General features: G+C 46.6%; 2 protein-coding genes across 4 annotated transcripts in view; one reads left to right on the top strand and one right to left on the bottom strand.

Annotated features, from left to right (window-relative positions):
- Positions 1-18,153, bottom strand: part of slc35a3b (solute carrier family 35 member A3b) — a 107,662-nt gene extending 89,509 nt beyond the window's left edge. For both annotated transcript variants that reach the window (XM_084326919.1, XM_084326918.1), the window contains exon 1: positions 17,907-18,153. The gene's annotated coding sequence lies outside the window, so the exon portion shown is untranslated. The remainder of the gene's footprint in view (positions 1-17,906) is intronic.
- A 1,739-nt stretch (positions 18,154-19,892) lies between these two features.
- The window catches only part of imp3 (IMP U3 small nucleolar ribonucleoprotein 3), a 30,057-nt gene continuing 23,120 nt past the window's right edge, over positions 19,893-26,829 (top strand). For both annotated transcript variants that reach the window (XM_084326926.1, XM_084326925.1), the window contains exons 1-2: positions 19,893-20,111; positions 20,464-20,571. In XM_084326926.1, the coding sequence (XP_084183052.1) occupies positions 19,975-20,111; positions 20,464-20,571 (245 nt within the window). In that variant the 5' untranslated portion in view covers positions 19,893-19,974. The remainder of the gene's footprint in view (positions 20,112-20,463; positions 20,572-26,829) is intronic.

Here is a 26,829-nt window from a genome sequence, read left to right as displayed (position 1 = left end):
GGACCTTGTGGTGAGGCACGTACCACGATTCAGTGGTCTGGTCAGCCTCTTTAATGTCCATCTTTGTGACGTGTCCCGCTGTGATGAGCTTCTCAATCTCAGCGCGGTATACACTCTCTTGGGCGGGGTTCTTGGCTAAGCGCCGCTCCGTGTTCAGCAGGTACCGTTCTGTGGCGTCTGTCTTGGCGTGGAAAGTAGGCATTCCTTCTCGCCGCAGGAGTGGCGTGGCGTATCTCAACACGCCGTTGACCGGGACTCTCTTGGTCCCTGTCTCGAGGAGGTGAATGGCGTAAATGTCATCTTTAGAGCGAATGTCTTTCTTTCCGTTCTTAAAGGGCATTTGTTCCAAGGTCCATAGCCGCTCTACGTGTTGCAGGAGTGCGGTTTCTCCCTCTGTGACTCGGGAGTGGAGACATCTAGTGGCTGTACTTCGGTTGAGAGATTTGGCGAGCGGGCCTTGGAGAGTCCATCCCAAACGGGTCTCGACTGCTGCAGGACAGCCTCGGGGTCCGGTATGAACCCGGTCTATCGGGACAATGAGGTCTGCATGGTCGGAGCCTATCAACAGGGTCGGCATAGCATTGTCTATGAGCGGGATCGGTAACTTGCGCAGATGTGCATATTTCTCCATCAGCTTGGCGACGGGGTATGTGTACCGCGACAGTCCTATTTCTTGGCTGGTGAAAGCGTCTGTAATCTGGTACCGTCGCTCAGGCTGGCCGCTTGCTGCGATAGAGAATGAGACATTCTCGCCCTTTATCGTCTTCAAATCTCGTCTTATTGTCCGAATTGTCATTTGGGTTTCGCTTCCCCGCAGCCCTAGCTGGGCCGCAGCGGAGGCGAGCAGCAGGGTCTTCTCTGACCCGTCATCGAGGACGGCGTAAGTGTCCAGGACTTTATTCTGGTAGCTTAGTGTCACACGCACTACTTTTAGGAGTACTCGGGCTCCACTGCTGCTGGCGGGATCGATGTACATGACGCTCGCTTTGCTGCTGGATGGTGCGGGTGAAGGGCGCCGTCTGGTACTGTCGTGAAGTATGTCCAGATGGGCTCCATCGCACTTGGTGCACCTTTTCTTTAAGCGGCATTCGGCTGCCATGTGTGAGCGCGCACAGCGAAAACAGCGCTTGTTGGACTTTATCCATTGACTTGCTTCCTCCGCGTTCAGCTTGGGGAAGGAGTCACATTGCGCTAGCCAGTGTTCTTTCTCACAGTAGGGGCACACTATCTTCCACTTCTCCGTTCTGGAGGGGGTACTGTGGCTCCTGCTGCTCGGTACTGACTCCGATTGGTGCATCACAGTCACCGATCTTCTTCAATCATTTAGTCGTCTGGTTCCTTCTCTGGAGCCAGGGGTGCTCCGTCCGAATGTATCTAGCCGTAGGCTGCTGACTTCTCTCGCCAGGAAGTCTGCTAGATCGAGGAGGTTCGGTTCGGGGCCATTCGGGTCTCGGTGGTCTCTCTGCCGCCTAAAACGCTCCTGTCGAGCGGGCGGCAGCTTCTCCAAGATCCTTTCCACATTTGAGTTGGCGTAAAGTTCATGCCTCCCCTTCTCTCTCTGCGCTCCCAACATCCCTACCAGGGACTGCACTCTGATGGACAGGTCGTCCAGTGCTCGATTGTCTATTGCTGGGGGTAAGCGGTCGATGTGTCGGATCTCCTGGATCACGTAATCCCATATGCGCCCATACCTCTGGTCCAATGCTACCAGCGCTGCTGTGTATGGGGTGGTGGAGGTCGCGTAGGCGAGCGCTATATTATGTGCGCGGGGTACCTTTAAGTGCTTCAGTAGGATGGCGTATTTATGGCGTTCATCCAATACATCCACCAACATGGTCTCCAGACACATGCGGAGTTCTGTATACTGGGCCCGGTTCTCTTGGGTGAAGTCGGGTACCATAGGCGTGCCAATGTATGACGCTGACTGTGGATACATCGGCGAGCGTTGGGGGAGAGGCCTCCTAGGCGAGTCTCCTCCCGCTCCTTGGTATGGGCTGGTACCGGCAGTGTACCATGGCCCGCTTGTCCAGGTGCTGTTCCTCGGTGCGGGTCGTGCGTCGTGCTCACCCGTGTATAGAGTCGGGGGTCTGTAGCGCAGCTCCGCGGGAGTATAGCCTGGGCTGTACCGGGCCTCCTGGTCCGGTAGAGTACTGTGCTGTCATCGGGCGTGGTTCTCCTCCTCTTCCTCTTCGTCTTCAGTTAGGTCATCCAGTGCTTGTAGTCTCTGGTTTAGCCTCTCCACAGGATATGCTGCTCCTTCCCGGTTGCTAGGTCTCGCTTGGACCGGTGGGGGGAGGTGGTCTGTGGGGGGTATAGACCTCGTCTGTTGGTCAAGTTCAGGGTTGTTTACTCGGCTAGGGGATGCCGCCCTGGAGGTGTGTCTAGACGAGTTCCTGGAGCCTCTGGCGGAGGGAGAGGGTGTTGTCCGTCTGATCAGCTGTTCTATTAGTTGCGCTTGCTGTCTGTCGCGCTCTGCGTCCCGTAGAGCACCAGCAGCTGCTCGCTGGCTGTCTGCTCGGTCTCGGGCCACATTCTCTTCCCTCTGAATGCGTCTTATTTCTAGACGTATATGCTCTTCTTCGCTCCGCTGCTGGATCTGCAGTCGGTCGCGTTCAGCAGCGGCGTTCAGGCTGATGAGGAAGGCCTGCTGTAGGGTCCTCTCTGCCTCGCTGGGGGAAGGCGGTTGTATAGGGGAGCCTTCCCTCGGGGTACTCCTTGCGGAGCCTTGGAGCTCTATCTCCACGGTGCTCTCCCCGTCTTCTTCCGTGCCGAGTTCTCTCTCGGTAGCGTTGTATTCCTCCCGGGACTCATCGGGGACTACTTCTTCAGTACTGGCGGGGTGTGAAGTCATGTCTGGTTCCCACTGGTCCCCACCGTGAACTTGGTCAGTTACATTAGAGCCCGTAGGGGCCTCTATGGTCGGGGTAGTCTGGGCGTTGGGGTTAGACATACTTTTACTTTCTAGTTTTACCGCGTTTACTGTTAGTAGAAGACTAGGTTGTTGACTGACAGCGTAAGCCTCTAAGTACTGAGGGAGCCGTCGTTCGCGCTGCGGGCGTTGGTTAGGAGGATCGTTTCGTGGAGTGTTCATCATAGGCCATTTCAATATTAATAACACTATATTAATATTACACTAATTACCATCCGGCTCGAAGGACCAATTGTAACTGAGGGGTACAATTCCCTGACTGTATTACTAGATATGATACTTACTACCACTACCTTTGTACTTAATATTCGGCCACCCAGTACTCGGCATAAATATATTATGATGAACACTGTCACGTAGATGAAACGGATCCAACACAAATGTACGAATTAGAAATAGGTCTTTATTTCTACACAGCGATGGTGTGTAGAGCAAGCACTTAATCAAATCAATCACATTTATGAATGGGAATTAGTATGCACTTTTATGGCAAGAGTATTCGTCGGTATATCAATAGAGAATGTCCAATCTCTGAAGGCGCAGGTGGTACATATACGACCTGGAATAGTTAAGGAATAACAGCAATGATACTTCAATGATTATAGGCTGGATACACTAGGGGGGGTTAATCCGGTCGCTTGTAAGCCGACAGGAGTAGGAAGGGGGGGGGGGGGTAGAATCCGGCTGCCTCATCCGGCCAAGGGTATCCCAGGTGAACCCACTGTAGTGCCGTTCAATGCGCCGGCGATCCTTGGACCACAGATGAAAGCAGGTGGACTCTTTGTGGGCCGGCGTCCTCCGGTCCACGGAGGAGAGACGTGAAGCGACCTCGTCTTGCAGAGCGTCTCCTCACCTTGCGTCCTCTCCAGGGGGGGGGGGTTCCAACACACGGCAGTGTCGGGGGTCTTTATCCATGGAATAATCAACGTATACAAAGCATAATCCGTGCCTGGGAAGGCGGGCTGTCGTCGGTAGAATAATCCGGTATACAGGTCCACTCGCTCGTCGGCTCTGGGGCTCCTCGGGTGCAGCTTCACGTGGGGTCAACCACCCTGGATAAGCAGCCAGTTCTCTGCCCGAAACGATGGGGTACTGACTACGGTAGTATTCTCACCACACGAAGCACTATACATTAACAGACTTATTAGCTTAATAGACTACGTCCAACTCGACGATATAGTGCCAAATATGACTATTCAAATATTAATATACACGATGTCTCAATACCGATAGGAGGCCGAACTTGACCTTACTCCCACACGTGGCGTCGCGGGGAGGCTTTACGTCTGTGACTCTATTGGAGGGTAAGAAACTGGACTGAAAAGGAAGTCCTACTTTAGTAGCGCAGTATATATACGCACTATGAACAAATAGTCCCATTAGTGGTGCGGTAGCCAGATTCCTACGCGGAACTAGGACTTGTTCGTACATGTTGAGCGGTACGTTTGAACTGGGTCTGAGGGGTATGGCAGCCTGGCACCAAGGTCTCGACCAATAGTAGAATGGAGACTATTATGGGATGTTCAGTAGGCTAGAATGGATATTCAATGCATATTGTACAAGGAATATACAAGGGATATCAGGGAATATTAGAGAATATACAAATACAATTAAATATATATATATAAATAAATATATATATTCGGTTTAATCTGGCCCTTCACAACACCTATTGTTAGGTTTTAGTGAGTTTTTCCTTACCTTCGCGTGGGGTATGTCTGGGAGTGCTTGCATTCTTTCATTTATTTGCATTCATCTAAAAAATGTTTGGACCCTATGGTGTTCTTGTTCTGTTCTTGACTTATTGTTATGTTGTCTTCTTGACTTGTTTAAAGAAGACCTGTACGGCCCATGGGGACATTAACGTGTGTTGTCGGGCCCTATAAATAAATTTGATTTGATTTGATTTAGAATGCCCTGGAACATTGTGATGTCATAATAGATCGCCCATAGTGTAATGCCATGCTGCATTATAGGCGTCCTCTGTGCCTTGCACGCAGTAGCTCTCTATGGCCGCTTTGGCATTTCCCCTAACGTACTCGCGTAGATGGTATAACTTCTCTGCGGGTGATATGCTCTTCCTGTCCACCAGCGTCAGAAAGGACGCCCTCCAGGCGTGGTAGGTTAGTGGGTCGCCATTGAACACTGCGGGTACTGGTATAGGCATACGACTGGCATTGATGGCTTCGGTGAGCCCTTTGATGAGAGCTGCTGTGCTGTCTTCGGCTCGGTCGTCGTGCCTTCCTTGTGCCACCGTCGGTGCTGGAGACGGGCCTTCCTCCTTTACCGTAACGCCTATGAACCCCCCGGCGGGCCGCTCCCATCCGCATACAGCTGGGTCGTCACCGTTGCTGGCTGCTTGAGCTGCTTGAGCCGCCCGTAGCCTCTGCAGGGCTTCCTTTAGTGTTCCTTCCCTGCGTTTAGCCTCTATCCTTCCTTGTCTTTCCACGCCTTCAGCGGCCTGCTGCACCTTTCGTCCGGCGTTGTCGGCCTTCACTTGTGCCCATGCCTGTGCATCTTCGGCTACCAGTTTCCGCGTTGCTTCCATGTTCTCCTCTTGATCTCGCAGGCCCTCTACGACGGCTTGTAGAGACCCCACATCAGCGGAGGCGGCGTTACTGTGGCCTCGCAGGCCCTCTACGACGGCTTGTAGAGACCCCACATCAGCGGAGGCGGCGTTACTGTGGCGAGGGCTGCTGCCTGTCTTGCCGGATGATTTAGCGCCGGAGGCGGCGGAGTTACTGTGGCGCGCGCTGATGCCTGTCTTGCCGGATGATTTAGCGCCGGCTGCGGCGGAGTTCCTGTGGCGCGAGCTGATGCCTGTCTTGCCTGAGGCTACCGACGCGCTCTCGAGACAGTCTGCTTCTTCCAGCCCGCCCTGTATGGGCGCTGTTGCCTCGAACCGCTTCCTTGCGGAGTTACTGTGGCGCGCGCTGATGCCTGTCTTGACGGATGATTTAGCGCCGGATGCGGCGGAGTTCCTGTGGCGCGAGCTGATGCCTGTCTTGCCTGAGGCTACCGACGCGCTCTCGAGACCGTCTGCTTCTTCCAGCCCGCCCTGTATGGGCGCTGTTGCCTCGAACAGCTTCCTTGCGATGTCCGCTGTCTGCTGTCTGCAGCGGTCGATGGTTTGCTGTACGTACTCTTCCGGCACTTCCATGCCCTTCCACTCCTCAAAGGCCGCCACCAGCTTCTTGTTGGCGACGCCAATTGCAGTGATATGTTGCACTGCGTCGAGTATGTCCGCTGGGAAACATGCGCCCGTGACGCTCAGCTCTTCCTCAGCCTCCCGCGTCGCCGCCTTCCATGCCTCATGGCACCTAGCGAACTTCCGTTCAATCTTTGTCCTTCGCTCATCCTGCAGTTCTTGAGCCGCGGCCGTCCGCCTGCGGTCTCTGGGCCGTGCTCGGCCCTCTGCCACGGATGTTGTCTCCTCCTCCACCATCGTCTTGGACTGGCTGCCACTATCAGACATCTTGATGTAATGCCAGGATGTTCGATGTTCTAGAATGTTCCGGAAGGTTGTGGATGGTCGATGTTCTAGAATGTTCCGGAAGGTTGTGGATGTTCGATGGTCTAGAATTGCACGGTCATCGTGGTGCATGCAAGTTTTACTGTAACTGCACTGTTTCGCCCTTGATGTTGAGAGTCTTTGCTGTCTTCTCGAGGATGAAGGTGGTGTCACTTTGATTATCGAGGAGTGCATACACCAGGACTTCCCGGCTGGGCTCCGCTTTAGCTGAGACCCACACTGGAACTATTGTGGAGGTATGCGTGCCCCCATCCTTCTGGATGACTCTAAATGACGTTGCCTGGTGTGGCGGCGTATTTGTACCTCTGTTTAGGTACGTAGCCCGGTTCCTTGCGTCCGACCTTTCCTCCATGGTGGGTCTATCTCTACAGTCCCTGGCGGTATGGCCGGGCTTCAGACACTCGAAGCAGAACTGCCTTTCGCCCTCAGGCCACTAGTCACGGTGGCGGGGGAGGACCACCAGCCGTTTGCAGTGCAAACAAACTTAGGCTGGAGCGTGGTGGGATATGGAACCCCGGGGCTCCACTATGGAGATACCATCGGACTCAGTCACCACGTCCTGGTAAAGCAAGTGAGGCCAGGGTTACCGGCCTCGGCAGGGCTCACCAGGGAAGTGCACTATGTCAATAGAACCCAGATCAAAGAAGTCGTGCTACCGACAGACGTACTAAAGAGACTGGAGGCCGACTTCTCGGAAAGAGCGGCAGAGGCCAACCCTATATCGCAAGAGGATCTACGGTTCATGTCGGAACTGAAGAAGGGCATCAAGCTAAAGAGCAACGGTCATTATGAAATGCCGCTGCCATTCAAGAAGGAAAAGCCTAAGTTACCGGATAATAAGATCTGTGCCATCCATCGGCTCAACAGCCTAGAGAGGAAGCTGCGGAAAGATGCGCAGTACTACCAGGACTACAAGACCTTCATGGAGGCGACCATAACCCGCGGAGACGCAGAGCGGGTCCCCAAGGAAGACATCGGCAAGGCGCCAGTGTGGTACATCCCACATCATGGGGTGTATCATCCACAAAAGCCTGGGAAGATACGGGTGGTCTTCGATTGCTCCGCCAAGTATCAAGGCGTATCCTTGAATGACCATCTGCTGACAGGCCCAGAGTTGACCAACGCCTTGGTGGGAGTGCTGTGTCGCTTCCGACGAGGGCCCGTGGCAATCATGTGCGACATAGAACGCATGTTCCATCAGTTCCATGTCAAGGCAGAAGACCAAGATTACCTCCGATTCCTTTGGTGGGATGAGGGAAACCTAGACGACCGACCGTCCATCTATCGGATGAGGGTCCATCTGTTTGGGGCAGCTTCGTCACCGGGCTGTGCAAACTACGGACTCAAGCACATCGCGGCCGCAGGACGAGGAACCTTTAGTGACGACACTATAAGGTTTATCCAAAGGAATTTCTACGTTGATGACGGACTGGCAAGCGTAGCATCTGTCGACCAAGCCATCCAGCTGGTGAAAGAAGCAAGAGCGCTTTGCAGCACAGGCAACCTCCGGCTGCATAAGTTCATCTCGAACAGCAAGGCAGTCCTAGCCACAATCCCAGGGGAAGAGTGTGCCGAAACTCCCAGCGACAAGGATATGGCACTAGGGGAGCTGCACCTGGAGAGAGTACTCGGGGTGCAGTGGTGCGTGGCGGCTGACTAGTTCCAGTTCCGAGTGACCGTCAAAGAGAATCCGAGTACCCGACGCGGAGTCCTGTCCACGGTCGCTTCGGTATACGATCCGCTGGGATTTGTGGCGCCCTTCATCCTGGGAGGCAAGCAGATTCTACAACAGATGTGCCGGGACAAGCTCAGTTGGGACGACCCGCTACCCGATGACCTACGACCACGGTGGGAGTGCTGGCTCCGAGAGCTCCACAAGCTGGCAGGGGTGAAGATTCCAAGATGCTACGTGCCATTAAGCTTCAAGGTTCAGCACTACGAACTGCACCACTTCGCCGATGCCAGTATGGACGGCTATGGAGTGTGCTCGTACCTTCGAGCAGTGAGTAATTCAAACGAAGCCCATTGTACCTTAGTAATGGGAAAATCAAGAGTCGCTCCTACTAAAGTCACAACCATACCCAGGCTCGAGTTGGCAGCAGCGGTGTTAGCCGTCCGCATCAGTGATATGCTCAAGAAGGAACTGGAAGTCGAGTGCCTACGAGAAGTATTTTGGACGGATTCAAGGGTTGTACTGGGGTACATCAATAACGAAGCCAGAAGGTTTCACGTGTTCGTAGCAAATCGCGTAGAACGGATCAAGCAAAGCACAGAGGCTACACAATGGAGGTACGTGGCATCGGAAGACAATCCAGCCGACCATGCTTCAAGGGGGCTCGCAGCAGATCCACTGATAGCCTCTAACTGGGGCTCCGGCCCAGACTTTCTTTGGCAGGAAGGGCTACCAAGCGGAGAAGGCAAGGTGGGAGAGATTGCAAGTGACGACCCGGAAGTTAGGAAGGCCCAAGTGCTCACCACAGGGGTGAAAGAAGTCTGGCCGCTGCTAGAGCGCGTACACAAGTTCTCAGACTGGTCCAGACTCCAGGTCCAGACTCCAGCGCCATGTAAAGGAAAGGAAAGGGCTCCAGCCAAAGTCCTGTGAAGCCACCAGCCTAGAGGAAAGAAGAGAAGCGGAGCTAACCATAATCAAGATGGTGCAAGAAGCAACCTTTGCGCAAGACATACAGGCACTCCAGAGCCAACAGGAGACCCCATTCAAGGGCAGAGCCACTACGCTGCACCGGTTAGGGCCATTCCTGGACGACCACGGCGTCCTCAGAGTTGGCGGACGCCTAACGCACGCCGCCCTAGAGCCACAGGTGAAGCATCCAGCTGTCCTTCCGAAGGACAGTTGTGTCGGGCTTACTCGTCAAGCACTATCACGAGAGAGTGCATCATCAAGGACGAGGGATGACCATGAATGCGCTCCGATCCAATGGTATATGGATACTAGGCGGCAGTAAAGCAGCATCATCCCATATCTACAAGTGCATTACGTGCAGGAAGTTCAGACGATGCACGGAACAGCAGAGAATGGCAGACCTCCCGGAGGAACGCATGGAAACTGCGCCGCCATTCACCTACTGCGGGATGGACTGTTTTGGACCATTCCACGTAAAGGAAGGCAGGAAAGAGCTAAAGCGTTACGGATTGTTACTTACATGCATGTGTTCCCGAGCCGTCCACATCGAAATGCTCGATGACTTGACCACGGATGCCTTCATTAATGCGCTGCGCGCTTTCATCGCCATTCGGGGAAACGTACGCCAGATAAGAAGCGATCAAGGCACAAACTTCGTTGGCGCACGAGGAGTTCGCTAGAGCACTGAAAGAAATGGATCCGGAAGAGTGCAAGGAACTTGGATGCGAGTTCATCCTGAACACCCCTGCGGCAAGTCATATGGGGGGTGCCTGGGAAAGACAAATCCGTACCATCCGAAGTGTCTTGATGGCCATTCTAGCGCAGTCAGCCACACAACTTGACTGCTCCTCTCTACGTACGTTCCTATATGAAGTCATGGCGGTGGTAAACAGCCGACCTCTGACCTTCGAGTGCCTCAATGATCCATCCAGCCCAGAGCCTCTGACACCAAACCACATCCTGACCATGAAGTCCACAATCCTCGCTCCGCCGCCCGGAAGGTTCGTCAAGGAAGATCTGTACCTCCGCAAAAGATGGCGGCGAGTGCAACTCTTAGCCAACCACTTCTGGACCAGATGGAAGAAGGAGTACCTCACGACACTCCAACCGAGACAGAAGTGGACCAAGGATCGGAGGAACGCAAGGGTCGACGACATCGTACTCCTACAGCATGAGTCCACACCACGTAACCAGTGGAGGATGGCTAAGGTTATCGAAGTGTATCCAGGGATAGACGGGAGAGTGCGACGCCTTAAGTTGCTTATCAGCGACCCCAATCTTGATAAGAAAGGCAAGCGCATCTCCACACCAGTCGTCCTGGAGAGGCCCATCCATAAGACGGTGACGCTGGTGGAAGCAGAATGACGCCTCTTGCGCCCTCTAGCTTTCTCTATATCTCTATCATTCTATCTTTCTATCTTTTTCGCTTCCTCAGGCTGAGGTGATTCGTCCGGTGGAGGCCAAGGACCATAGTATTGTATTGTTATTTGTAGTTATTGCGTTACGTTTAGGCATTATCTGGGCAGTTATCGTAAGAATCATATACAATGCTTATATATGCTTGGTGGGAGTGTAACTGCAGCGGTGATGTCATAATAGAACCGGTTAGAACAGGCTAGAATGCCCTGGAACATTGTGATGTCATAATAGATCGCCCATAGTGTAATGCCCTGCTGCATTGTGATGTCATAATAGATCGCCCATAGTGTATAAATAGGGAGACCCTATAAGGTTCGTTCCTTCACTTCTCCACCATCTTCAGACAAGCCACATCGACACCAGAGCTCCATAACTGTCCTCTCATATTGCATGCAGTCAACAAGGTACGTTTGGGGCCGTAATGCGCTTGTAGTTGAGTTCATTGGGTTAACAACCACCCTTGCAACGACCGATAAATTGTATGTATGTTGTTATGGTTTGATCCGTGATTGATTGTATTTCATGTATGTTTTCACAGTTTTACGGTTCGGAATAAAGATGTTCTTTTCGAACGGAAATAAAGCCAATCAGTAAAGATCAAAGACGAGTTGCGTCATCATTGCAAGAGATGCAGTTACACTATCTATGGTCTGAGGTTTCTGTGTCATTCTGCTGTGAGTGGAATTATGAGCGCCATAAAACAGCTATTTTTCAGACCGTCTCCAATAAACCAGACATCTGTGTCACCAATACACGTCATGATGCTGTGACATATGGAAGTCACCTAAATTGTCTGAGTTTCAACCCCGGGCACAGGTGAGCAGTGGCAAAGATATACTTTCAGGGGCCTGGAGGAAGAAGAGGCCTGGAGGAAGAAGAGGCCTGGAGGAAGAAGAGGCCTGGAGGAGGAAGAAGAGGCCTGGAGGAAGAAGAGGCCTGGAGGAGGAAGAAGAGGCCTGGAGGAGGAAGAAGAGGCCTGGAGGAAGAATAGGCCTGGAGGAAGAAGAAGAGGCCTGGAGGAAGAAGAGGACTGGAGGAAGAAGAGGCCTGGGGGCAGAAGAGGCCTGGAGGAAGAAGAGGCCTGGGGGCAGAAGAGGCCTGGAGGAAGAAGAGGCCTGGAGGAAGAAGAGGACTGGAGGAAGAAGAGGCCTGGGGGCAGAAGAGGCCTGGAGGAAGAGGAGGCCTGGAGGAAGAAGAGGCCTGGAGGAAGAAGAGGCCTGGAGGAAGAAGAGGACTGGAGGAAGAAGAGGCCTGGAGGAAGAAGAGGCCTGGAGGAAGAAGAGGCCTGGGGGCAGAAGAGGCCTGGAGGAAGAAGAGGCCTGGGGGCAGAAGAGGCCTGGAGGAAGAAGAGGCCTGGAGGAAGAAGAGGCCTGGGGGCAGAAGAGGCCTGGAGGAAGAAGAGGCCTGGAGGAAGAAGAGGCCTGGGGGCAGAAGAGGCCTGGAGGAAGAAGAGGCCTGGAGGAAGAAGAGGCCTGGAGGAAGAAGAGGCCTGGGGGCAGAAGGGACCTGGGGGCAGAAGGGACCTGGGGGCAGAAGGGACCTGCGGCCGCTCCAACATCCTGACAAAATAAGTACCTCAACATCATAAAGAATGTTTAAATGATATGGGTAGTAATGTGATATACTGTATATATACCATAGTATGTTTAAATCTATAGTATGTACTGAACGTTTAGAACTATGTTTAAATGGTCAAATCTGCAATGTTATCAAACAACGACCTCTAGGCAAAAGATGACAACACAGTACTGCGCTTTGTTTTTGTCCGATGTGGGTTGGATTTCAGTGGCTATTTGGAGAGTGGTTGCTTACTGCTAGCCACACCTCAGGCTCTACCAAGGGAGAGGTCTGGAGAAATTCACAGTATAATAAGTTACTAAACTCCACACGTCGGACCAATACAAAAAGAAAGTAAACAAAACGCAATACCAAGCGTGGCTCTTTTGCCTGGAATACAGAATAATGATTTACGAAAGGTCTCCTATAACAGGGCTATAAGAGCTTGGCTCTCATATCAAGCATTTTGTTGCTTTGGAAGCTCATGGAGATGATTTACAGATTTGGAGGAATCGTTTATATTTTTATTCTAAATATGCCCCCTAAAACCTTGGTATCTATCTAAAATGAAAATAGACACCGTGCATTTTGCATTAGAATGTGTTATTGAGTTAATCTAATCCAAAGTAATCCTCAACTAACATGCCGATGCGTCCTAGTGAGGTTGTGGTGTTCTGCTTGGTACGTCATTTTAGAACATAGTTGGATAATCCGAGTTAAGAAATATGACACACGGGGAGCTCCAGTAGCTCACCGCGTACCTCGAGCGGTATTTCGGCGCCGGGGACAACCGTGCTCGTCACGGATCTGGGGTAGCAAGTTCGATTCCCGGACAAAGCCGTAACTTTCTCAGTGTCTTCCCCCCATCTGTACCCCCATTCAACCTGTTTCTGTCGGTCATTCTTGACCAGAGAAAAAGCGATAAACGCAAAAAGAACCAGCGGAATGGTCAAAGTTTAAAAAAAAATAAAAAATATGACACATTGTTGGTATACAGTATAATAAGCCTAACTTTTTCTATAGATTTGTATGTATTCATATACAATGCTTTTCCAGAAGCATTCTGGGTGACGGCATGGTGGCCTCGTATGGTTAGAGAGACCATATCATAGCTGCAAGGTCACAGGTTAAATCCCCCACCCTGACAAAGTGTCCTTGAGAACCCTTATCCACTTCAGGGTCGCCAAACACAGCTGGCCATGTGCTCTGATACCTCTCAGAGGGATATACGAGAAAATACAACTCCCGATGACATTGTATGTGATGTGCTGACTGGGTGTTAACTCAGTTCCAGGGGGAATTTGTACTTTCCCCCCTAGCCCTGTTCTACTGGTTCCCCTAGCCCTGATTCCCAAGCCCCCCCCCCCCCCAATGCATCACAAATGAATGAATGAATGAATGAATGAATGAATGAATGAATGAATGAATGAATGAATGAAAAACTTTATTTAACAGATTGCAGGATGGGTACAATACAGTACGGCTCAATACATACAATTGTTAAGGGGATGCAGACCAGAGAAAGACGTTTGTCTTGTTTACATCAGGGTCCCCCAGCTAGCTCTGCTAGCTTGCTTTCTGGCTCCTCCATCTCTCTAGTCTACACACTGATTCAGCACTAGCTTGTTATCCTCCTCATTGCTAATTGGCCGCGTTTGAAATTTACAGACTGGCGCAAAGCTTATGGAAAGCCTACACAAATGTTTTACCTTGTGACGAATGCTATCTAAAATGTAACCAATTACAATACTTCAAACTAAATGTAAAAGAAAAATTACTGATTTTGAAAACTACTCCAACAAGTAGGCTACAATTACACTCAAGAGTAAATGTAATTACATGATTAAACATGTAACTAATCTGTCCTAAAATGGAGGCAGTTCTGCTACTAATTTACCTTTACATTAACAACCCCTGGACCAGTCGCTCTGTGAGCATTAGAGTTGTGGACCAAAGCACCAACTACCTCCACCAAAACCAAAAGTCTGGTCTGACTTTACTGCATACTGCATGATTGCACTTACGCACTTAACCTACGCCTTACCCGGTAACATAACATGCTGTTCTACCAAGATTCAAGAGTTTAATCATCACATACATACCAGGGCATACAGTGAAATGCAGTTGGCCATGCCCGCTACGATTGTGCAAAAATACAATAGTAATCATAGTAAATAGTAATAAAATTAAAATAAAATAAAAAGTAGAATAGACATGATAAAATAGACGTTAATAAATCACTTAAAGGCACTGGTCCTATGTACACTACTATCCAATACACAGTTTTTACTTCTATGTCCCTATGCTATACTTGCTGTTACTGACTATACTATGCAATAATCACAACAAGTTATTTTCTTAAAGTGTCCTTTTTTCCCTTCCTTTAAAGTGACCTTTTCTTGTGTGTTTAAAGTGACCTATGGTGCGTTTGTGTGTGAGCGAGTGCAGAATATTGTGTTGTGTGTGTGTGTATGTGTGTGTTCATGTGTGCTTGTGTGTGGAGAGATCAGTGTTCAGTGTTCTGATGGCCTGAGGGAAGAAGCTGAGCCTTAGTCTCTCTGTTCTTGTTGCGTATATGCGGAGGCGCTTGCCTGACTGCAGCAGCTTGAACAGGCTGTTGTTGGGGTGATGAGGGCCCTTCATTATTCTGCAGGCTCTGGATTTGCCATGATGACCTGTTCGGTATTACTACCTTTTGGTACACCAGACTACTGCATTGTCGGACTGTCACTCACCTTATACTCAGCCACAACATAGTCCATGCTGCCAATTGACCATGCTGACGATCTTAATTTTATGTTTTGTCAAACTATGTCTGTTGTTATGTATACTCTACTGTCCAATGTATGTATGCTGTGTCGCTTGCACTATTATTTGAAGTCCTGTATGGATGTGTACCGTATGTTAAGATTGTAGTGTGTCACGTATTATATCATCCCACACAGGACCATGTTACCAAGAAGACAACGTCCTTGTACTCCTGCGTTTTGGCAATAAAGTGACTCTGATTCTGTTTTCCTCCGGTGCTGTTAATTCTACCCCTGTTGGGGAGACAGATGTATGCCTGGTTCCAGAGAGGCAAGGTTCTCAGCCACTACACTTTACAACCACATGAGACACTAAGCTAGGCCTGGCCAATATAGGGGGAAAAAACATATTCAAAAGCACCTTTTTCTACATCAATGTATGTAAGGATATCTGCTTATGTAACGGTGGTCACTAGGTACTAGCAGGCGCTTGGCGCTCTGCACCTCTCCTCTGGCAGCTCACCCCTCGGCTCACCAGCACCATGTGACCTTGTATGTTTTAAACACCATGGTCTTATCCATTCCATCACCTGAAAAGGATCCAATTCAGGCGGCGAAGTAGAGGGTATTTAACTTAGGAGTGTGTTTACAACCAAGGGCATTTGCAAGGTTTCAACCTTGTTATAGGTATGATAAAAAAAATCTTTGTAAGCAACAGTTGTGATTGGACGATCAAGAAAAGAGGGCAGGTTTGAGATAGGTCAATTGATGTTCATCATATTGGTCTGCATGGTAATGGAAAGTGTGACACAGTCAAAATGAACAATTCTCAAATCTTATCAATTAACATTCTCAAATTTGAGAAATAAAAATCTGACTTGGCTTTCATGAGTGACTTGAATTCATACAATATTGTGTATCATGCTTGAAAATATAAACCAAAATATAACCTATAGGCAATTAATCTCAATATATTGCCCAGCCCCAATATCATTGGCCTAAGTCAGAGTCCCGGGCGCGTGAATACTTTCGGCAACCAACATGCCCTTCCGCGTTGCTCTGATTGGCCGAGCGTGCGCATGCGCATGAACTGCAACAAGCTCCTCAGAGGCAGGAATACTAAGCTCCCCCTTAACGCAATTTATACAAATGGAAGTATTGATTACGCCATAACGAATCATTAAAAAAATATACCATTAACTGGAATATGTTGTGCCTTTACACATATGTTGGATTATGCAATTGGTTTGTCATGACAAACTAATAAAAAATCGCGATTTACCCGGTGGCTACAACAACACACAGTACCTACATGCATCATTGTTTACAATGAACGGTGGGGCTAATCTAAAGGACTGGACACGGATGCGTTAAACTAACCTAAAGTTAGTTGTTCACCAACAATCTACAGACACAAACAAACACAGAACCGGACTGTTATATTAAATTAATTGATTGCTGTTTTTAACGCGTCCGTGTCCAGTCCTTTAGATTAGCCCCACCGTTCATTGTAAACAATGATGCATGTAGTTACTGTGTGTTGTTGTAGCCACCGGGTAAATCGCGATTTTTTTTATTGGTTTGTCATGACAAACCAATTACATAATCCAACATATGTGTAAAGGCACAACATATTCCAGTTAACGGTATATTTTTTTAATGATTCGTTGCGGCGTAATCAATACTTCCATTTGTATAAATTGCGTTCGCATGCGCGTGCTCGGCCAATCAGAGCAACGCGGAAGGGCATGTTGGTTGCCGAAAGTATTCACGTGTCCCGCGTTACTTAAATCGATTGCGGTATCAAACGCCCTCTGCCCCACCTCCAAGCAGAGAGTAGAGCCTGGGGGACAATGGTGGACCAGCGTGTAGGTAACACAAGACTACAGAGAAAAGAGGTCAGGCAGAATAGTAGGCCTGATGTCTTTGTACTTTGAAAAGTGCTCATGGGGGCATACTGGGAGCATGCCACCACACGACTGTGAGTGACAGCAGCCTAATTACTTTGACAATAGCATGCAATCAATAAAGATAAGAGTGAATGAAATACAACCCTACTTTCAGCAGCACACATCCTGCCCCACAGCTGCTGATCCCTAGATCCCGGACCTTGTGGCTCATAAGAGAGCTGGGACTTTAAGCAAGCAGCCAAGCACTAGAGCCAGGACTCTGCAAGCACTAGATGTCCCCCTATTGTCTTAATGGGAGTTGGTTTGAACAACAAATATTATCTTACACAATGTTGCAGTTTCAGGGTGTGGATTGATTAGAAGCCAGAATGATAAATGAGAATGAATGACTGACTGACTGACTGAGTTTTGTATTTTTCATTCGTTTTTCATTTCGTTTTCAAATCAGTTTATAGAACTCTTATATTCCAGAGTCCGATACTAAAACTAAATACATTTTCTGTATATTTTATTTTAGTTAGTTTAATGCTACACAATACAGTTTCAGTTAGTTTTAGTTTTATTCTAAAGTTGTTATCTAGTTCTAAAATTAAAAGTAGTTTGTTTTCAGTTAAATTTGTTTAACTATAACCTTGCTGACCGATTGACAGATTGGATGAATTCATTAAAATATCAGGAATTAATGAGAGTGAATTTATAACTAAATTTTAATTGGCTCAAAGACTACACATCATCAAAGGATTAGTAAAAGATTACTGTGACAAACTGTATGTCTGTTGTTTGTCTGTTTCTACTGGAGTAAAACATCAGCAGCCTACAAACCATCCAGAAAATAAACTATTGCGTAATGCCCATATTCAAGCAGTTTACAGCCTACATAGTTGAACATCCTCGCTCAGATTAATCTCCGAAGAACTTGGTTTCTCTCATAAAACATAAATGTTGCCTTCAAATCACTTTCGCGTGGTAAACACTGCGGGTGAGAGCAACCAACCGTCAACACATCAACACTAGTCAATGCTTGGGACCATGTTGGAAACAAGACAGACTTTCACATGTTATCCTTGTACTACCCCTTGTTTTTAGTTTTGTATAAATTGTATGTACTAAATAAAAATGTATCAATCAATCATGCTTGTTTTCATAAATGCGATTTATAATCAGAATGTACCTGAATAATTAAATCACCGCCGAGGACGTGGATGGTAGTGGACTCATTCGCTGGATGAGTGGACTGGACTCATATGACTCCTGGTCCTGGAGAATCCTCCGTCTGTCACTCCGTCTCGCCTTTCTCCTACTGGCTCGGTTTCCACTCGGCTTCTCCTACCGCGCCTTGCTGTGAAAGGAAGAAACAAGGTACAGATTTTTCACTCATCTTGAATTTGCATCTCAGGACACAGTCTCTTCAGAAGTAACAAAACTACCTAAAGCTGACTGTCCCGAGTTATGGGCATTTTACTCCAGTGTGTAGTATTTAAAGGGGAAGTTCACACAAAATGAAAAAGAACAGACCTTACCCAGAGTGCTATCTATCCATCCAGAAGATTCCAGGTAGTTTCGGTATGGGGGGGGGGGGGTGTACACTGGAGGTGGTTGGGTGGGTGGGGTGGGGGGGGGGGGGGGGTTTGGGTAGGAGGGGTGTGGGGGGGGGGGGACACACACACTACAACTGTACAAGCAAAACTGTACATTGGAATATTGACAAAACCATACTTGGTAATTTACTGTACATTGGAGGGGGTTGGGTTAGGACATTTACAGGGGCCAGTTTCGAACTGCAGTCTCCCGTAGGTGCTCTTTAAGAGCGGTTTTGAAAGTGGGTAGTGATTCACATTCCTTTACAGCTTTGGGTAGGGCGTTCCACATTGATGTGGCATAATTGCGAAACGTGTTTAGTCCCTTGTTTGAGCCGAATCTGGGTTTAACATGATTTGTGGAGCTCCCTCTGGTGTTGTGGTCGTGGTATTCACTGACCTTTGGGAAGTATTTTGACATGTACATGGGTACCTTGGTCGTGTAGTGTATCTTGTAGACCAGGCCCATTGCAAGCTGCTGTACTCTGTCGTCTACTCTAAGCCATCCTAGGTTGTCAAAGTGGGCAGGGGTGAGGTCAGGGTTCTAGGAGTAAGGTCAAGCAGTAGTCTGACCAGTTTGTTTTGAGATGTTTGTAATTTTGTTTTTAGCGCCTTTGAGGTGCTTTGGTACCATGAGGTGCAAGCATAGTCGTGTACTTCAGTAGACAATAGTTCATACATGAAAGTGCTCAGTGCTCACAAGTCATATACAAGATCTGTGCATTATCTTGAGTAACCATGTCAAGGTTCCTGGAAAGAGGCTTTGCTTTTGAGTTTATTTTTTATTTTTATGTATTTGTTGTGCTTTGATTGAACGCCACAAACCGAGTGCCATTTAGCTCGATTGTGTTGGGGTGATGGACGCCATCTATACAACAGATATTTCCAAAACAATACGAATCACACCGAATCAATCTCGATGGGTAGATAAGATAACATCCCAGGTAAGGGGGTAATTGTGCTTATTTTGGGGGGTGAGCTGCCCCTTTAACATTTCCACGCGCAAAGTGGAGATTTAGTGTCACCTGCTGGAGGAGCGGTGCAATACATTACTCGAGGATCAAGTTCAAGGTTCGGAATAATACTTATATATTTAATTATACATATATAATAATATTATTCATATGTTATGGTTAAACTAATTAAACACACAGTTCTTTATGTTTCTCAAAACAAAAAAAGCGTATTTTGATGGTAATAAATTGTAAACACTTGTTAACACTACACCATATGTTATCTATTTATGACTAAAGATTTGCACTACATCCCTACCTCATTTTGCATTCTGGTTGCATTTGTACTTTAGTTTGTATATTGTATATTTTGTATAGTGTTTGGTCTTTATTCTTTTTACTTTTTTGTACTGTATGACGCACAATCGCAGGGACCTCATACAGAACCAAGCATTTCACTGTAGTGTACATGTATGTACCTTATAATTATGTGACAAATAAAACACAACTTGAAACTAAAGTGTTGTTTACAAGCGAAGTGCAGTAGATGGCGCTATATCAAATATACTAATGTTGTACGTCGTTTATTGGTCGACGAAGAAAACGACACGTGCTTCCTGTATTTCTCTCGAGCATGGACGTGTGTCGAGGAGAACGTTAACTAGGTAAATAGATTTGTGTCTGATTTCGTGTAACGTAAATACTTAAAATGGTCCGTAAATTAAAATTTCACGAGCAAAAGCTCTTGAAGAAGGTCGACTTTATCAACTGGGAAGTCGACAACAACCTGCACGAGGTGAAAGTACTGCGGAAGTACCACATCGAGAAGAGAGAGGACTACACGAAGTGAGAGAACAATCTGTATTTATGTGGCTAACGTTACTTCTAGGTTAGATCACCTTAAACTGGGACAATTTAACGTTTACTTTCTTTAGTTCTGTTTCATTCCATAGTATCCCAGCATTACACACGATTATAACGATAGCGTTGGCGACGTTACTGATTAAGTTGCAAATAATAGCGTTTCCTTTAGTCCCACATAACATTATCTATCAACTAACTATCACCGATTTAGCTAATTTACCCAGCTAACGCTAGATTTAACCCGTTCATCTGACATATTAAGAGAATGCTTGCCAGTGGGACGTTTAGCATGTATCGGGATTCATGTTAAATTGTGATATATCCCTGGCCACAGGTACAATAAGCTGAGCCGCAACATCAGAGATCTGGCCAAGAAGATTCGTGATCTGGATGAGAAGGACGGCTTCAGAGCTCAGGGCACCTCCCATCTCATAGAGAAACTGTGAGTTAGTACCTCGTTTGCCTGTCTGAATATTTGCTGTCTGAAACACAAACAACTCAAATGTTGCTCCACATGAGCCACTGACGAATGGTGAATTGAAAATGGGGGACCCTGATGTAAACGAGACGAAAGTCTTTCTCTGGTCTGCAATGCATCCCCTTAACAATTGTGTATTGAGCTGTACTGTACCCATTCTGCAATCTGTTAATAAACTTTTCAATCAATCAAAACTGACTTTACTTGGTGTGATACCGTAAACTGAGAATACAGCTCTAGCCTCTAATCGAGACAACTGTGGCACTTTTGACTATTTGGATGAACGTTTACACAGTTGTCTCTACTTGGCCATCATTGTTTTGTGTAGGACATGCTAAACCCAGTCTCATCGCCTTCCTTGCAGCATTGGCACTCAGGAGGCACCTTGAAGTTATAAATACAATCCACTCAGCCTTCTAAAAAATGCTGATAAGTTTAAAATGTTTAGTACTTTACCCTGGGTTACTGTCTTTGTTGTCAGCAAGAGAGGCCTTTCACAGTATGTTTAGAATGGCCGTTTTTCCTCAATGTTGGAAACAACATTTTCTATATACAAAACAATGGTTGCTGTGTTGATTTATGAAATTTCTGATTTCCCCCGGCGTGACTGTCACACTCATTGTTGGGTGCCACCTGCCTCTTCACCTTCTTAGATCTTCTTGTAAGGCCTCAAATAAAAAATGGTTTGGTTCCGGTTGCCGACCGACCCTGCCGATTTAGGTGCGACCCAATTTATTTTTGAGTAAAATGTAAATTAAATTTTTTATTTTTACAATAAAGTTTCATACAAATCTTAGTCAAACCTTTAGTATTATGGATATTAAACATGCTGGCAGAGTACATGCCTCCATGTTGTCGTGAACATTTTAATTAAAGGAAAACTCCAACATTTTGGGAAGCTTATTTGCCATCTACCCTGGAGTTAGACAAGAAGATGCATACATTTTCTTCTCTGTGCATGCAGTAGGAGTAGGAAGACGCGCACCGTTAGCCTAATTTCCCCAAATGTTGGGAGTTTTCCTTTAAATAAAGAAATTCCCTATCCATAGTCACAAAGTACACATAATGTTGCTAATATTGACTTGTGTAGTCTACTCTACACATGCCTTGAATGGAACTTGTGAGATTGCTGTGAAGCTGAAAAGCATATCTCCAACTCGCGTTTAGTTTTTCTCTCAGTTGTGTTTTATAGATAAAAGCGACGAGAGATGACAGGATAGACAATAGTACACCATATTTTGGTGGTGTACTGCAATCAATGCACTGAACTAGGGCTGTCACGATTCGTCGACCTAGTCGATGAGTAAATTTAGTCGATTTAGCATATTCATGATCGACGCGTCGTATGATTAAATGTGCCTTTTGCGGTGGAAATGGCAGACGTTCAAAGTCATAACATGCGCAACGTGTAATCTAACTAATGCGCACTGAATCAAATCACGTTCAAAATAGAATTTACTTCTCTTAGACCACTATTCGTGATTCTGCCTAGAGCCAGGACTCGACAGTCGCATAACTTCCATGTTTCGCTCCAGCTGGAAGCAAGGGGCTGAGCCTGGCTGATACCCACACTTTACAGTGTAGAAGCAGCCTGACAGCGCTTCAGCCCTGCGTTCTATAGCCTGTGATAACTCCTCTTGGTAGTCTCGCTGTTTCTATGTAAACTCCGCGAGCAACGGGATTGTGTGTAAAATGCTGCAGGTGGACCGTGGAGAGAGAGGATACATCGCTCCGTGCGTGTCTGTGTGAGGCTGTGAGCGGCTCGACTGCAATTGTGTGTAAAATGCTGCAGGTGGAGAGAGAGAGAGGGAGATATGTATCCTCTTTAGAAGATCTTTAGAAGCGCAAGTGGATTATACAACTTCAAGGTGCCTTCTGAGTGCCAATGCTGCAAGGAAGGAGCGCGGGAAAGACGGCCAATGAGACTGGGTTTAGCATGTCCTACACAAAACAATGACGGCTACATAGAGACGACTGTAAATGTTCATCCAAATTGTCAAAAGTAGCACAGTTGTCCCGATTAGGGGCTAGCACATTCTCAGTTTACCGAAGCGTCCATCCAAATTGTCATTAGTTGTCTCGATTAGGAGCTAAGAACGTCTTCACTAGTTACCATAATACAGCTCTGGTTTTGAATAGCTGGGGGGCTTATATAATGTTATGGCTGCAGCTTAGTGTATTTTGAGGAAACAATGGTATTCTGAAATTCAGAGATTGTGACTATTTAGTTCCTTTCTTAACTCAATCAGCGCCAGACCCGAGGAAAGTCGGGTTAACTCGCCAACCGTTCAGCACCAGACCAGAGTATAGTCAGTTTTTTTTTTTTTTTTTTTTTAAACTTTGACCAGTCAGCTGGTTCTTTTTAGCGTTTATCGCTTTTTCGTCGCATTCATACTTGGTCAAGTTCGACCGACAGAAGCAGGCTGAAAGGGTTCAGATGGGGGGAAAGACACTCTGGGAAAGGCAGGGCTGCCGTCCGGGATTCGAACGCGCTCAGCCCCAGATCCGCGCGAGCGCGGTTGTCCACGGCGCTGAAATAGCACTCGCGGTACGTGGTGAGCTACTGGAGCTCCCCCTATATAGTCAGGTTTTCATCGTTATTTCTTTTATTCGATATTTCCATTCATTACAGGCACACAGACTCGGGGTTAACATGGGGAATCATCCTGATAATGCCAAAGTGCAATACCGGCCGCATCCACCCAGGTGGCAGTATCAAGCACCCTTTGAAACATTATATCTTGGCCTGTGCGTCGATCAAAAGTCTCCGGTCTGACTTTTCTTTGTCGGACAAGTGGAGCGGTTGTCCCGATCGGATTGAGAAGCGTCAAGTTCTCCCGATGCATGATGTGTGGTGGATTATGTTGGCGACACGATCGACACCAATACTGGGACTCTCAATCATATAATTGGAATATTCTTTTTGGGGTACATCCTAGTGAAGGTAAGGGCTATATGATATCAATCCTGCTGTGATTCAACCATGACTTCACCTCGATCACAACATGTGTCTGTAACGTTACTCCACAACGTATGCCGTTGGTGACGATCAAAGGATAAAAAAATTCTAGTCGATGTCAAATGGGCCATAGTATTGTATCCATAGCTATAATATAGAATATAGTTATAGCCCTGCAAACACTGCCACTTATTCCTATCTCTTAGAGCTTGGCGTGGTAAGTACAAACAATGCTCAACTGCGTGGCGTCCAATGAGTTAAAAAAGCCTGGTATACTGAAACACACTGAGGTTGTTATTGTTTATCTTTTATCTTAACACTTTCAGCGCCAGCCATTTTAGTTATATCCTTGTACTCAATGGGCCACCGCTGTAAGAGATAGGGATTTTCACTGTGCGTCGCAGTGTTTGCAGGGCTATATCTATATTATAGCTATGGAGACAATACTATGACTCATTTTACATTAACTATCCCTCGTTCAACGTGTGAAAAATAATTAATTTGGTCATATATACGTTCGCGTGTTATACCGTGGTGAATATTGTATAGTTTCAGAGTGATCCTGGGTAATTCCTGGTAACTGATATGTGAATTTATCTAAAAGCGTTCACGTTGCTCGCCTGGACACTAGAGTTGTTCCGATACCGATACCAGTATCGGAAATGCCGCCGATACTGCCTAAAATGCTGGTATCGGTATCGGCGAGTACCCTCTAATTCTGTGCTCCGATACCATATGATGTAATTTATCAACAACACTGCGGTCTGCTGAGTGAGCATTATAAAACAAACGTGTTTTTAACTGACCGTGAATTAAAGTGTCAATGCCATTTGTCATTTTAACAGCAGATACTTTCCAGATACTTTGCCATCGTCCCGACAGAGCGCTGTTGACGGGGAGCTCTGATGGGTTCGCTTGGTGGTGTTAGCATTGAACAGCTAACCGAAAGCTAGCGTTAACTAACGCTAAAGTTTTAGCTTTAACGTTACCTTGGCTAAAGTTGGGGCTATTCATAATCCAGCAATAATGGCTGCAGACCTGCAAGCAAAGTACAGCAAGTTGGCAAAGGAGTATTCCAAGTTAAATCACATTTTCACCAGTAACGTTACAGTCTTTCCATCTACCGGTAGCTCATGCTAGCTAACCTAGCTCACGTTTAACGTCGTCACTGATCGACCACCTCGCGTACACAATTAATGACATGTTGCGGACAGCCATATCGGTGACAATGTTTAGCTTTTAGTGCCAAATGATAAGAGTCTGAGGCGGATTCTCAAAAGAGAATGTTGAATATTTATTGTGCAAAAATCACAACAGAAAACGGAGCCTTGTGGAAGCAAGTGCAGCAATGAATAATGTCCGTGTGGAACTAATGTGCCAACAACCTTTCCGTGGGTGAACTCATTGAGATAGTTTTCAATTACTGATACTAATCTATACAATCACCTGTTGTTGAATAAATACTAGTACTGTCAGGCGATTAAAAAAATGTATCTAATTAATTACAGGATTTGTAATTAATTAATCTAATTAATCGCATTTTAATCGCATAACCATTTTATGCCTGATATTCTATATTCTATAATCATATTTCAAATTGCATGTGTCCGGATGGCAGAATTCAGTACTGTATACAAAACCTTCTGTTTAATCATTTTCCATCTATTAATTTGCTTAGATTTTTCAGGTCTGGCCAATTTGAGCATGGTGTTATTCACAGTCAAAGATAAAAAAAATTTTATTGATATTCTCATTTGGTTCATTACAATTTACTCAAAATAAAATGTTCATTCTATCAATCACAGCGCAGATTGATTGATTGAATGAAAATATTATGCAGACCAGAGAAAGACTTTCGTCTTGTTTACATCAGGGTCCCCCATTTTCAATTCATAATGAATTGTAAGTAAGGGTGCAACTTGCACCGTGCAATCCATTCTTTGTGGATCTAGCCCACAGTATTTCTGACACTGGGAATTAGGCCTGCCGCGATAAGCAATAAATCGATTAATTGCCGCGATAATTAAAATGAATGCAATGATTTTGACGGGCGCGATTAATTGCTATTTGCGCGTTTGTTTTAATGAGGCGGACCCAGTGCCCCTTGTCAGTCACTGTCCGTGTTGGGAGGCGGGCCGCTGGCTTTACTACAGAGCACAGCACATTGTGTCTATTCTACTAGCATTAACGTTACTCATACAAACAGAGTAAACACAGTTTTCAATCAATCAATCAACAACAACATTAACGAGACCCTCGTTGTGTCTATTCTGCTAACGCTAACGTTACCTCTCATTGTGTCTATTCTACAAGCGTTAACGTTAGCTAGGCTGTCTATGCTAACGTTAACGAGCATTAGGCTAACAAGCTGTAACGTTACCAGTCGCGTCTATTTGCTAACGTTAGCATTAGGTAATAACCGGTTTAAAATGGATGGTGATTACCTCACGTTGTGTCTATTCTACTAGCATTAACGTTACTCATACAAACAATCAATAGCGAGTTATATTGATCACGCTATGTACGATAGCCATGCTAAAACGCTAGCACAACATTAGCACCTAACCTAACAACAAGCCTTAACAAGTCAGCGATCTTTTTGCGAGACTAAACTCTCCGCTCGGTGGCAAATTGTGTTGTCGGTTTTGTTTAATCAATAAATGAGGCAGAATACACAGTGAACTGTATCCTTTGTTTATTGCACTTGTGCCTGCTGCAAACATAATGATTATGAAATCCTAGAGACGCGTCTCTATTCAGTGGTCTGCAGTGTTTCACGTGACTTTTCTGGTACCCAAAAAGTACCTGAAATAATCACAACAATACTTCCGGTCCGGTCGGTGGGCTTCAAAATAAAAGTCTTAAACACCGGAAAAGACGGAGCGGTGGGCTTCAAAATAAAAGTTTTGGGAAATAAATTTCTCAAAAAAAAATTCTCTAACCGGTCGCAATAATATCGCTTATCGCGATATTTTCGGGGGCAATTAATCGCCCAGCAAAATGTGTTATCGTGGCAGGCCTACTGGGAATACATTCCCTGAGATTCATAGATGTCCCTAGAATCAGATACCAAGAACATGCAAATGGGCCATATTAAAAAAAAAGTCTGTAAATGTGTATTCTACATTCTTATGGAATGAATGAGATACAAAAAGAATATTATAAACAAAAAAAAATGTAATTAATTTTGAGTTAATTTTCATAACACGATAATTTGCGGTGTAATTAATTAATATAATTAACGTGATAAACTGACAGCCCTA

This window comes from Notolepis coatsorum, assembly GCF_963971535.1.
Source record: "Notolepis coatsorum genome assembly, chromosome: 13".
In the NCBI taxonomy this organism is placed as follows: Eukaryota; Metazoa; Chordata; class Actinopteri; order Aulopiformes; family Paralepididae; genus Notolepis; species Notolepis coatsorum.
This window is presented reverse-complemented; position numbering and strand designations above follow the sequence as displayed.